Source organism: Galeopterus variegatus, unplaced genomic scaffold, assembly GCF_000696425.1.
Source record: "Galeopterus variegatus unplaced genomic scaffold, G_variegatus-3.0.2 Scaffold309, whole genome shotgun sequence".
Taxonomy (NCBI): Eukaryota; Metazoa; Chordata; class Mammalia; order Dermoptera; family Cynocephalidae; genus Galeopterus; species Galeopterus variegatus.
Window position 1 is genome coordinate 13,838 of NW_007726420.1, and position 13,430 is coordinate 27,267.

General features: G+C 38.7%; 1 protein-coding gene across 1 annotated transcript in view; it reads right to left on the bottom strand.

Moving 5' to 3' along the window:
* ART3 (ADP-ribosyltransferase 3) overlaps positions 1 to 13,430 on the bottom strand; it is a 63,379-nt gene that overhangs the window by 762 nt on the left and 49,187 nt on the right. The window contains exons 5-10 of the mRNA XM_008567313.1: positions 7,569 to 7,601; positions 6,570 to 6,599; positions 5,037 to 5,069; positions 4,467 to 4,499; positions 3,811 to 3,843; positions 2,400 to 2,432 (exon numbers count right to left, since the gene is read on the bottom strand). Of these exons, the coding sequence (XP_008565535.1) occupies positions 2,400 to 2,432; positions 3,811 to 3,843; positions 4,467 to 4,499; positions 5,037 to 5,069; positions 6,570 to 6,599; positions 7,569 to 7,601 (195 nt within the window). The remainder of the gene's footprint in view (positions 1 to 2,399; positions 2,433 to 3,810; positions 3,844 to 4,466; positions 4,500 to 5,036; positions 5,070 to 6,569; positions 6,600 to 7,568; positions 7,602 to 13,430) is intronic.

Below are 13,430 nucleotides of genomic sequence, written 5' to 3' on the forward strand. Positions count from 1 at the left end.
CCCCTTACTGGTCAAAAAAAAAAAAGTGAAGCCAAGAGGGCCGGCCCCATGGCTCACTCAGGAGAGTGCGGCGCTGGTAGCTCCGAGGCCACGGGTTTGGATCCTGTATAGGGATGGCCAGTGCACTCACTGGCTGAGCGTGGTGCAGACCACACCGTGCTGAGGGTTGCAATGATCCCCTTACTGGTCAAAAAAAAAAAAGTGAAGCCAAGAGAAATAGCCAGTAAGTTTTATAAAAGCCTTCATATTATCAATTTACTTGCCATAGTTAAAACAGGCAGTTATTATGTATACATATATGGGGAAATGGATAGGCAGATAGTGGTTCTCAAGGGTGCAGTATTGCCCTGAGAGGAAGTTTGGACAATTGTCAGAGTATTTTTTTGATTTTCACAACAATGGAGTGGAGGCAAAGGGCTAGATATCCTGCAATACTCAGGACAGTCTTGCATAATGAAAAACCGACTCACTTCCTGCACACCTGTACTACTAGACATACAGGTAAGTTAAAAACCTACTTATAGTGGTCAAACCCAGAACCTATAGCAGTTTTACATGTAAACAAAATATTTTTGGAAAGTTTTAATAAATTAATTTTTATGTAGTTTCCACTGTATTTCTTCACTTTCATTCTCTTATTCTTGAATAGCTTCCAATCTTCTCTTAAATTCAAAATTTGCATAAATACAAGTATCTGTCTACTTAATTAAGCCTTTTAGCATAATCTAAGTATTTATATATTGAAATGTATATAATTTTGTTATTAATTATATTGTAGTCAGGACATCATACTGATTTTTTTTTAATGGGTGCAGGTACATCTTATTATGAATCTTAATTCAGAATAGCATAAAGATTTTATAAAATATTTGTTATAAAAAGGGAGAAATGGGTTGAGAGTGTTGAGAACCACTGTTCTAAACAGCACAGGCTCTAGACACAATTGAAAATGATTACTTAAGAAACAAAGTCAAATTGCCACCCCCCCACACACACAAGCATTTGGATATGACATTATACTTTATTATGATGCCACAAACTCTTGCAACTTTGTTCCTTAAATAAATTTCTCACTTTTTCTGTATTACAGAAACAGACATTTATCATCTGAGAAAATGAGATATTTCTTACTAGGACTGTTGATATTTCCTTCACTTTTAGATTCTAAAACATAAAGAGACTGAGTTAATTGCATTGCACACCTATTTATCCAGAAAATAGATCTGATTAAAGATCAACCTTGGTTATCTCTGGGAGTGGGTCTGCGGGACAGGGTGATAGTTCAGAGGTATGTGCAGGGTTGGGGGAAGGGTTTAATTTTTATTCATCTATGTGCGCTTTGATTTTTTTTTTTAACCATAAATATGTTTCCATTAAAATAGAGGTTAAAATTTTGTTTATAAAAACTATTTTTTCTACATATTAAACTCAGATCCCAGACTACAACATTAACACCTACCATTTACTGAGTGCTTACTTACTATGTACCACATATTGTACAAATGCTTTATGGACATTGTCACCTCTACTTCTTACAGTCCTATTAGGTAGGTCCATATTTCACAGATATTGACATGTATAAAATCACAGAGGTAATCAGTGGTAACAATGTCTGACTTTGAAGCCTTTGCTTTTAATTACCATGCTATACTACTTCCAAGTATGTGTCTAGCATTGAAATGTTACAATATTACCATATTTTGACAGTTTTGAAGCCAAATGCCAATTCTAGGAGCCCAGAATAGAGATGTACAACTAAACCTGGCTGGATAACAAGTATCATGTGGCAGAAAGTGAGCAAAATTTGAAAAGTTTTGAATCCTTTCTTGCCTCTTAAAGATTTCTTAACCTTCCTGTGTTCCATGTCCTAACCTCAGAAGTGCCAATCACTATATATTATTGAATTAAATGAGATCCTGTATACTGTTTTGACACTGCCTTTAAAAAAGCATGCACTACAGATAGTTTTCTAGGAGAGGATATAATACAACACCACCCAGTAAAATCTAGTGGCTGTTTATTGGACAGGGAGAGTATTGTGAGGAGCATGAAATGGCTGGTCTCAGTATTAGCATGTTGTGCAGTTCTCGTTCCCACTTCTTAGATGATGCTATCCAGCAATCTACAGATCCTGTAGCAGCCAGCTCACCCTGGGAAGCCACCTGTCTCATTCTAGAATAGAGGCATAGCTGGAAGCACTTTTTTTCTCTGCTTGGCCCAGAGAACCTGCTGCTCACGCTGAAGGGAGTTCTCTACATTTTCCTCCTCCAGCCTGCAGACTGGGATGTCAGAAACTGCAGCCCAGATGTTTTCCCCAGACCCCTGAGGACTGAGCTAACTGATTACGGTAAAGAACTTAGAACCCATGGTGCCTCCACCCCCAATAAAAAAATTATTACCTGGTTTTTCATGTGATTGGACCACTTTTATTCCTAAATAACAAAGAGATTTTCAGATAACAATAAAGACAATTACCATTTACTACTATTTTACTACCATTCATTTTGCCAGGTACTTTATCTCATCCGGTCTTTAATCAGTCCTGCAAAACAACTTTTCCTCATTTTACAGATGTGGAAGCAGAGGCACAGAAAAGTGAAGTAACTGACACAAAGTTACCCAGAGGAAAGCGGCAGAGGACACTGTTCCTGAAGCCAGTTCTGTCTGTCTACACAGCTCGTGTTCACCTCCCACACCCTGCCTGGCAGCTGCCTCTCAGGCAACCACAGTGTGACTAGGGTGACCCTATTGAGAGCAACGTGGCAAACTCAGGGCCAGCAAGGTGACGAGTCACAGACACATGACGTGTGTCAGCACTGTCATTAGAGGTTCACTTCAAAGTTGAGATCAAATAAATCCAACATTATAAATCTGGGTCAATATGAAAGAGTTGCTGGGCCCTCTCTCTGAGCCCATGTCTGTGCTTTATGTAACCAACTGTGAACATGCTGCTTCTGTACACAGCATGCAGTTTCCATAGACAGCAACGTGCGGCAAAACGCAGCACTGTGTGGATAGATGTAATTTAGCAGATGCCAAAAATCTAATTTCTTTAACAGATGATCATTTGCATAAAACAAAACTTGCAAATAATTATTTTCAAAGCTGTTCATGAACTCAGGAGAAAGAATTAAGCAATGGGTAAGGATTTCTAACCTGAGATTCTGTGGTTTAATAGTCCTTCTAGATATTCCCATGAGGTAAATGTGACAAGTCTTGGCCACATTTGAAAGATGACAATTATGAGGCATAGAAAGTGTCATTATTGTCTATAGCTCTCTGGTAAAATGTCAAATGACATCCACTTTTTCCTTCTCCTTGTCTTGGGGAAAAAAAATTAAGTTTGGGGGACTATTATTTTTTTCCTCCTCTTTTCTTTCCTCCTCTCTAAGCATAAGTTCTGAGGTCCTTCTGTGGAACCTGACTGGAGTCACTGCTCAGTTTCTCTGACTACAGAAGCTCAAGGGACCTCAATGGCCTTGCCCTCAGTGATAGCCTCACTTTTAAAACTCCCATTTTTATGGTTATATCTTAAAAGTAGGTGGCCTTGCCCTCAGTGATAGCCTCACTTTTAAAACTCCCATTTTTATGGTTATATCTTAAAAGGTTAAATCTGCCATAGTAAATACACTGGAAACCACAAATATTGAGGAACGAACAATGGGTCATAAGTAAAGAGACCTGGGTCCTGCACTCACTTATGTGATCTTATACAACGTACTTGGGCTTCCCTACACCTCTAATGGTGACAGTTATGTCTATCCCCCCCAAATTGGCATCTTCCCCTCCAGCACGCCTATCATTGCTTACCAGGTAATGGGAAAGTTCCTGAAATTTTCATTCCTAAATGAGAAAGAAGTTTCTGGTGACTTGCAGTTTGCTTCGGAGAGTACAATTTCCAAATTCTTGTCTAATGAGTTCAAGAGATACAAGCACCAATCCTACTGCACTGTAGTTTCTGGCTTTCTATTTAAAAGTTCTGGCTACATAGACCTGCAATGTGCAAATCCCACACCAAGCTTACAGGAGTCTTCTCCATGGCACCCCACTGAGTGTGTGTCTATGCCAGGAGACTACTGTGTTTTGTTACCTGGAGACCCCAGATGATGAGATGTTAGGCAAGCTACCAGTCAGCCTGCAGCCTGCGCATGAAGTTCAGGTTGCTACTGAACAACTTTAGCTGCAGAACTGATAATCCAGGTCTCAGCAGCCTTTCCCTCAGCCATGCCCCCAGCAGAGCTAACTTCCCTGCCCCTGGACAGTGGTCCAGGAGCACATGAACACTGAGAGGTAAGGCATCTTCTCTACTCTCTTCCCAGGCTAAATCTTTGTAGATGACTGACAGGCAGCTGTCAGTAAGGGAAACATTCATGAATAATAGTCTCAGGACAATATTCTCTCTACTGCCTGGGGAATCCTTCTCACCTCATACTTGGGCTCAGAGAGTAAACAGAAAGCCGTCTTACCAGGTATTTGGGTGGGTTCAAGGATTTTCATACCTAAAGGGAGAAATGAATATTTGTTAGTGTTAATCTGTTACTTTGCAATGTTAATGCTTCCCTTTGTCTATACTTAACCCTATCTCTCCAAATTTATCTTCATAAGGCAGTTTTAGTACATAGGTTTTTAAATAAAACAGTACTGAGTTTAAGTTTCTGTTTGGTTTAGCTCTATTGTCATTATATGAAGGGTCTTCAAAAAGTTCATGGAAAGATTCACTATCTTTTAATTCCATTTTTCCATGAATGTTTTGAAATACCCTCATAGTTACTAGCTCTATGACTTTGGGCAGGCTAACTTAAACCCTCTGAACTTCAAGTCTTCATTTATAGTGAGTGAGGATTACAGGAAATGCTGCACAAAGTGCTTGGTTCATTGCATGGAACACACAAAGCACTTAATAAATGAAGTCCCTCTGTTCTAGCTTAAATCATTCCTCAAACTCTCCATGCTCTGTGATGTTCTTAGTCCTAGGAATAATTTCTCCTCCTAACCTTGTAGCTAGTTTCAGAGAGTAAGTAAAAAAGATGATTTACCAGGTAAGGCAGTGAGCTCCTGACTTTTTATTCCTAAGGATGAGAATAAGAACTATTTAGTAAAAAATGCAATCAGCTTGAAAATCAATTCAACTTTACATTTGGCTTTTGTAATGGAAAACTCAGAAAGCTTTGAGAAATGGCAAAGGACAAGGTGAAAGGGAAAAGGAGAGAAGATTTAACCCACTGGAGTCTAATTTATAGTAAGGACTATGGCTAGTAACCCAGGATCTCTCCTAGATTAAGCAAACATCTCTTACTGATTTTCTTTTTTTTAGATTTAGTCCAAAGATTCTGACCCAAAGCTGTCATATTTTTTTTAAAGTTTCCTGATTATAAATAATACATAATTATAGATAACTTAGAAAAATACAGAAAATTTTAAAGAATTAAAAATCATTTAAAATTTCAGATCTCAGAGATATTCATTCGTAACATTTTTGGTGTAATTCATTTCAATCTTTTTGCTTTGTGTACATACGTATACATAGCAAAAAGATTTGGGTTTTTTTATATATGTGTGCATATATACTTTTAATAAAGTCAGTATTATATTCTATACTGTTTTATATCCTATCATTTATTATGAGTACTCTCATATCTTTATTTTTACTTTTCTGGGTGGCTGGCTGGTACCGGGAACCAAAACCTTGACCTTCGTGGTACAAGGCCACACTTAATCAACTGAGCCAACCAGCCTGCCCTATCTTATATCTTTAAATGTTTTCAAAAACATGATTATTTTTAAGTTGCTTAGTGTTTCATAATATAGAGGTAACTTAAATACCCAACGTTTAGACACTAAGGTTGTTTCTAAATTTTTGCTACCATAACACTGTGATAAGCATTTCTGAACACAAACCTTTGTGTTAATCTCTAATTTCCTTGACAAAAATATCTGAAAGTGTTATAACCAGGCCAAAACACATAAACATTTTAAAGGCGAGTAATAACACATACTATCAAATTGCCCTTCAGAAAAGTTGTTTGAATTTATAATCTCACCAGTTTTATGAGAATGTTCCTGTTGCAGAACCCTTGAAGACATTTGAGTTAAATCATTAAAAAATAAAACAAAAACAATAACTTGGGGATAAGTTGTACCTTGGAATGTACTAAATAATTAAATGGATATAGCTAACTGCATCTGATACTCAGATTGCTGGAGATGAAATAAATATACAGAATCATCATTTTAGTTTAGGGAAAAAAAACTATTTTTTTCCTAAATTAAAATTGTATTTTTTCTTGCTCAACACTCTCAGTCACAAGAGTTTGTGGAATAATTAGTCACATCTTCCTCTATTTGCTGGGATGACCTAAAGATTGTTAGACAGGAAATACAGAATTTCTATGTCATTTTTAGAAATAATTCTATCCGAAACCCAGGAGGGTCTCTGATATACCAAACAAGTAAGCTAAGGTGGGTTCTGCTTTCTTTTCACTTTTCTTTATCATGCCATGCCTACCTGATTTCACAAAGGGAACTGTTTTGCAAAACGTAAGCACCCAGAGTTTATGATAATGTCTTACCAGGGTCTTCAAGTTTCTGGTTTCTATCACCTAAGTCACAAAAAGAAATAGTCAGTTTTAACGATGGAACAAAAGAATTGGGAGTTACTATAACTATAGCAAAACTATTTTTAAGTAATATGGCCATAAAGAACCACTTGGTATGTCCAGTAAACTACTGCTACTGAATTTAAGTGTCAGAGTCTAAATATACTTTGGCTAATAGGCTGAAACCTTCTTCTGGACCTTTCTATTCAGAAAAAAACATCACATTCTGTATAGCTAGTCTCCTGGCAATCTCAAGAAGCCCCCCTCCCAAAAAAATCTATTTTGAAGAATTAGCTGAGGTCCCTGTGAAGTTATCAGTAGAACTTGTGGTTGCAGTGGGCCAAGAAGAAGAGTGATTGTTAAGCAAGTCCTTAGGGGCATGAAATGCTTGACTTCTATCAGGACAGGAAGTATCTTCCCAAACATATAGTATTTAAGAAAGGCTGGATCCTTTTCTCTCTTTAACAAGGGAAAACTGATTGTAGCTACACGGGCCAAAGACATAATAGGAGCTTAAACGCAAAGAAATAATTTGGGCCATTATCTCCATAAGTGGAAACTTAAAAATAACAGCATCTAATCACCCAGATATTTTAAACGTTAAACATCAGCATATTTGAGACATGCAAACATGCTGAGTTTTCTATTTTCATCTGAATATGTGGGGTCACACAGACTAATGTCAATGACAAGAGTCATTGGCTCTTTGGGTTCTACCACCCTTACTCCCCAGAATGTCACCATATTGTTCAGATCTCTATAGAGCCAACTCTCCCATTTGAGGGAGATAAATCTCCCCAGAATAGGTTTTTTTGGATTTTTCACCTTCCTCATATCTGCCAAGTTACTGTTTTATATCTGCAAAGTACTCCTTTTCTTCAGCTAAGAGCTAAATTTGCAAAACAGTTTTTAATTGAAAGAGCTATTAAACACCCATGTAAGGATTATTTTTAAAAATTAGAGCATACTCACCAGGGTTGTAGACATAGATGGGTTGAAAATAATCTGAAATACAAATATATTTTCATTACATAGTACTATGCTCAGATGTGAATATCAGGTTCGGTCCACTTTTAAATGCTTACTAATAATAAAGATTTGAGTTGGCTTACATTTAAGATACATATAATATGGTTATTATAAGAAATACAAAATTTTAATCCAAGACAAATGGACATAAATTCATTTTAATTACATGAAGAAGAATTCATAGAAAAGCTAGCCAAGAAGACAGCTAGAAATTGACCTTTCTTTTCAAACTTTTTAATAAGGTTATCTTCAAAAAAATTCATCCACAGCATGCATCACTCCAAAAGACAAATGGACATAAATTCATTTTAATTACATGAAGAAGAATTCATAGAAAAGCTAGCCAGGAAGACAGCTAGAAATTGACCTTTCTTTTCAAACTTTTTAATAAGGTTATCTTCAAAAAAATTCATCCACAGCATGCATCACTCCAGTGATGACAACTGGTAACTTTGGTTGAAATTTTGGGACTATTTGATAATGCTGTTCCTGAATACTGTTAGAATTTTCTGTCTACCTTCCCAAGTCTTTCCCACAGTGCTCTAAGAAAGATGATTTTTGTTACATCCTCCTATTTTTCCCTGAGGAAGGTGAAATAGACTGTATTAGCATTCTGTCATCCTGTCCTCTCCACCTTGAACCATATTCACTTCATTCTTCCATTAGTCTCCCAAATGTTATTTCCTATTATATAAAACACAGGAATAGGAACATAGCTCTTAGGAGCTCAAAGGAGCCATGTGGGAAATGGCTAAAGATGTAGGGACATTCAGGAGTATTTAAGCTCTTGTAAAGACAGGCTAAGGTGAGAGTGGCATGTTCCCTGCATGCCCAGGGCAATGCAATGTTTGGGAAAACATCCATAGGCAAGGCTGGGGGCCGCAAGAGGGTAAGCAAGCAGTGGAGGCTCCTGGGCTCTCCACCTGATAATGTAGGAGCATTAGCACAATTTAGCCTTGAGAAAATAATGGCTGACAGTAGGACAGTCCAGTGGTGGGGTGGCTCTAACCCAGACCTGTGAGAAATAACACTGATAAAATTCTCATTACAGAGACAATACTCTAAAGCCTGTGGCTCACTCAGGAGAGTGCGGTGCTGATAACACCAAGGCCACAGGTTCGGATCCTATATAGTGATGGCCGGTTTGCTCACTGGTTGAGCCTGGTGCTGACAACACCAAGCCAAGGGTTGAGATCCCCTTACCAGTCATCTTTTTAGAAAAAAAAAAAAAAGATAATAATTCTGTGTTGTTTTAAGCCTCTAAATTTGTGGTAATTTGTTATGGCAGCAATAGAACATTAAAATATATATATATAAATATATATATATATACACACACACACACACAAAAGAAAATATCTGAACTGAAACAGAGAGGAAAAAAACTAAAAACAAAAATGAGAGACTCATTGAGCTGTGGGACAATCTCAAGCTGCTTAGTACACATGTAAATAGAATCCAAAAAGGAAGAGAGAGGTGAAATTTATTTGAAGTAACAATGGCCAAAACTTTCCAAAATTGATGAATTCCAAGCAAAAGAAACATAAAGAAAACTACACTAAGGCACATCATAATCAAATTGCTCCAAACAGTAAAGTCTTTGTAATAGAGAATGTCTTAAAAGCAGCGAGGGGGAAAAACATTAAATAAAGAGTAGCAAAGATAAGGATAACAGTGATTTTTTCTTAGAAACAAAGTAAGTGAGAAGACAGTGGAGCAACAAATTTGTAAAGTACTGAAAAAAAAACAATAAAAGCGATCAATCTAGAATTCTATAGCCAGTGAAAATATCTCTCAAAAATAAAGGTGAAATAAAGACTTTTTCGGTGGAGCAACAAATTTGTAAAGTACTGAAAAAAAAACAATAAAAGCGATCAATCTAGAATTCCATAGCCAGTGAAAATATCTCTCAAAAATAAAGGTGAAATAAAGACTTTTTCATACATACAATACTTAAAGATAAATCTGACAAAAGATGTAGAAGACCTGTACAATGAAAACTATAAGACGTAAGTTGACAGAAATTAAGAAGATGGGGCCTCTGCCTGGGCTGGTGCACCCAGCACAGCTCTGGAAACATATGGAGTGGTCAGCTGTGAACTTTGGGCAGATACAACCCCAGGATAACATGAAAGCAGGCCATCCTTTGCTCTCTTGAAGAGAGGAAATAGTGGCAGGCAGACAGTCTGTATGTTTTCAGGACATCAGCAAAGTGGCAGAATAGGACATTCCAGTGCTGGTCTCCTCACAGAAACATCAATTTTAACAACTATCAATGCATCAAAATACCTTCAGAAGAGCTAAGGAAAGCAGGTGAGAGATTACAACACCTGAGTGTAGCACAGAAATAGGAAGATTCTTTGGTAGGGTAGGGAAAACAGTTTCACATTACCTGCATCACCCCTTCACATCCCCAGGTGTGACAGTTCAGATACCTTTTGCATAGATGAAGGAGAGTGAAGTGAGCAAAAGATTTGCCTCGGACCCCAACACCCAGCCCCACTTCAGTAAAACCCAGTGACAGGCAGGCCCAAATGGGCTCATACTCCAGGCTGGTACTAGAGGACCAAGCCACCCCAATAACCACAGGATCCAGGCCAGCACCTGTGGACTCAGATTCCAGCCCATCCCAGTGCCAGGTTGGCACCAATGGACTGAAATAAGTGCCCAGTTCTGCACAGACACCAACACATGGCCACCAGGATCACAAACAATCAGAGGAACATGATACCACCAAAGGAACAAAATAAAACACCAGTAGCCCACCCTAAAGAAGTAGAGATTTATGAACTACCTGACAAAGAATTAAACATAATCAGCTTAAAGAAGCTCAATGAGCTCAACAGTTATAGTGGGAATTAAGCTTCTAATATATGAACTTTGGGGACACAATCCAATCAATCTACAGCATTCCACCCCAGCCCCCAAAATTCATGTCCTTCTCACAGGTAAACACATTCATTACATCCCTAAAGTCTTAACTTGTTTTAACTCAAAAGTCCAAAGTTCAAATTCCTATCCTTGAATTCAAAACAAGTTATCTACTTCCAACATACAATGGTGGGACAAACATAGGGTACATGTACTTGTTCAAAAAGGGAGAAATAGGCCAAAAGAAAGGGGTAATAGGTCCTAAACAAATCTGAAACCCAGCAGGGAAGGCATTAAATCTCACAGCTGGTGAATCATGTACCTTGACTCCATGTTTGACATCCTCTACGTGCTGGTATGAGGGTTGAGCCCCCAAAACTTCGGCAGCTCTGCTTCTACAGTTTTCCTGGTCTGAGGTGATGCTTTAGCTATCACAGGCTGATGTTGCACACTGGTAGCTCTACAAGTCTGGAGTCTCCATGGTGGTCCTGTTCCCATGGCTCCATTAGGCATGGCACCTGATAGGGTTTCTCTGCTACACCTCTGACCCCATGTTTCTGCTCAGCATTGCTCTAGTGAAGGCTCTATGCAATGACTCTGCCCTTGTGTCAGGTCTCTTCCTGGATCCCCAGGCTTTTCCATACATCCTTTAAAATCAGGGTAGAGGCTCCCAAGCCCCCACAGCTCTGGCATTCTGTTAGCCTGCAAACTTACCACGACATGGACACTGCTAAAGCTTCTGGCTTGTATCTTTCAAAGCTGCAGATCCAGCCACACCTGGGGCCAATTTAATTACTGCTGGAGCAGCCAAAGCAGCTAGAGCACTGGTACTGGAAGCAGCTTCCCAAGGTGGCCCAGGGCAGAGAGCCTGTGGAGGGTGCCTCAGGCCTGTTCCCCAAGACCATTCTGTCTCTCTAAGCTTTTGGGCCTGTAATGGAATACTCAGCCTCCAAGATCTCTGAAATGCCTTCAGGGCCTTTCTCCCATTGTCTTCACTATTAGCACCTGGCTGCCTCATAGCCATGTTAATGTCTTTAGCAACTAGTCTCTTTGCTGCATTGGACTTTTCTCCTGAAAATGTTCTCTGCTTCTCTACCACATGGCCAGGCTGCAAACTTTCTAAATCTTTATACTCTGCTTTCTTTTTAAATTCTGTATTTATGTCATGCCTTTGCTGCCATGACTCAGCATAGGCAGTTACAAGTAGCCATGCAGCTTCCTGAACGCTTTGCTGCTTAGAAATATCTTCTGCCAAATACTCTGGTTCACAGCTCTTAAGTTCCAACTTCCACAAAGTCATAGGTCATGGATACAGTACAGCCAAATTCCTTGCCAGTTCATAGCAAGGTTGACCTTTGCCCCAATTTCCAATAAGTCCCTTTTCATTTACGTGTGAGACCTCCTTAGAGTGGTCTTTATAGCACATATTTCCATAAGCATTCTGGTTACCACCATTTAACCAGTCTCTAAAACATTCCAAACTTTTCCTTGTTTTCTTATTTTCTAAACTCCTGCCAGCTAGGCTTTTTCTAGCCTGCTCCTCCAAATTCTTCCAGCCTCTCCTCAATACCCAGTTCCAAAGCTGCTTCCACATTTTCAAGTATTTGTTATAAATAACATCCCACTTCTGATACCAATTCCCTGTATTAGTCCATTTCTGTTGCTTATAACAGAATACATAGAACTGAGTGATTTACAAAGAAAACAGAATCTATTGCTTACAGTTTCAGATGCTCCGAAGTCCAAAGTCCAGGAAACACATCTGGTGAGGGTGTTGGTGGTAACAACAGTGACTCAGGGATCTCACATCACAGAAATGGTGGAATACATAGAACTGAGTGATTTACAAAGAAAACAGAATCTATTGCTTACAGTTTCAGATGCTCCAAAGTCCAAAGTCCAGGAAACACATCTGGTGAGGGTGTTGGTGGTAACAACAGTGACTCAGGGATCTCACATCACAGAAATGGTGGAACAGAGAGAGACTAACCTCTCACGTGCTCTTTTCAAATTCTCAGAACCACAGCCATGACCACCATTTTTAATCCATTCACTACGGCACGGTCCTACAATCTAACCACCTCTTCAAGGCCCTACCTTTCAATTACTGTAATAGGATTTCCCACCCTCAACCGTTACAGTGGAATTAAGCTTCTAATATGTGAACTTTGGGGACACAATTCAATCCACAGCACACTCCCTAGGTATTAACCCAAGTGTAATGAAAGAATATGTCCATGGAAAGACTTGTACATAAATGTTAAGAGAAGGTATTTGTAATAGCCAAAAATCGAAAAGAGCACAGTGTTCAATAGGCAAATAGACAAAAAAATTGTGGTATATCCACTAGTCTACAATAGAATGGAATGAACTATTGATACACGCAACAACATGGATGAATCTCAAAATAATTATGCTGAGTGAAAGAAGCCAGGCAAAAAACCCCGAAAACATATTGTATGATAGTTTGTTTTTCGTTTTGTTTTGAGGATGCTAAGCCAGTTCAGGGACCAAACCCTGGACCTTGGTGTCAGTACCACACTCTAAACAACTGAGCTAACTAGCCAGCCCTTGTATGATAGCATTTGAATGAAACTATAGACACTATCATTAGTTCTAAAACTAATCTATAGTGACAGAAAGTACATCAATAGATGCCTGGGGATGAGGTTGGGAAACAGGAAAAGGCAGGAGGAAGGGATTTCAAAGGGGCATGAAGGAACTTTTGGAAGTGATGGATATAAAATGCTCATTTTCTTGATTGTGGTGATGGATTCATGGATGTATATAAAACTTATTAAATTTTACTTTAATTATGTAAAGTTTATTGCATGTCACTCATACCTCAATAAAGCTCTTTTTTTTTTTTTTGTCTTTTTGTCTTTTTCCGTGTCCGGCAACAGATCGCAACCCTCAGGGTTGCCCCCGGACTGG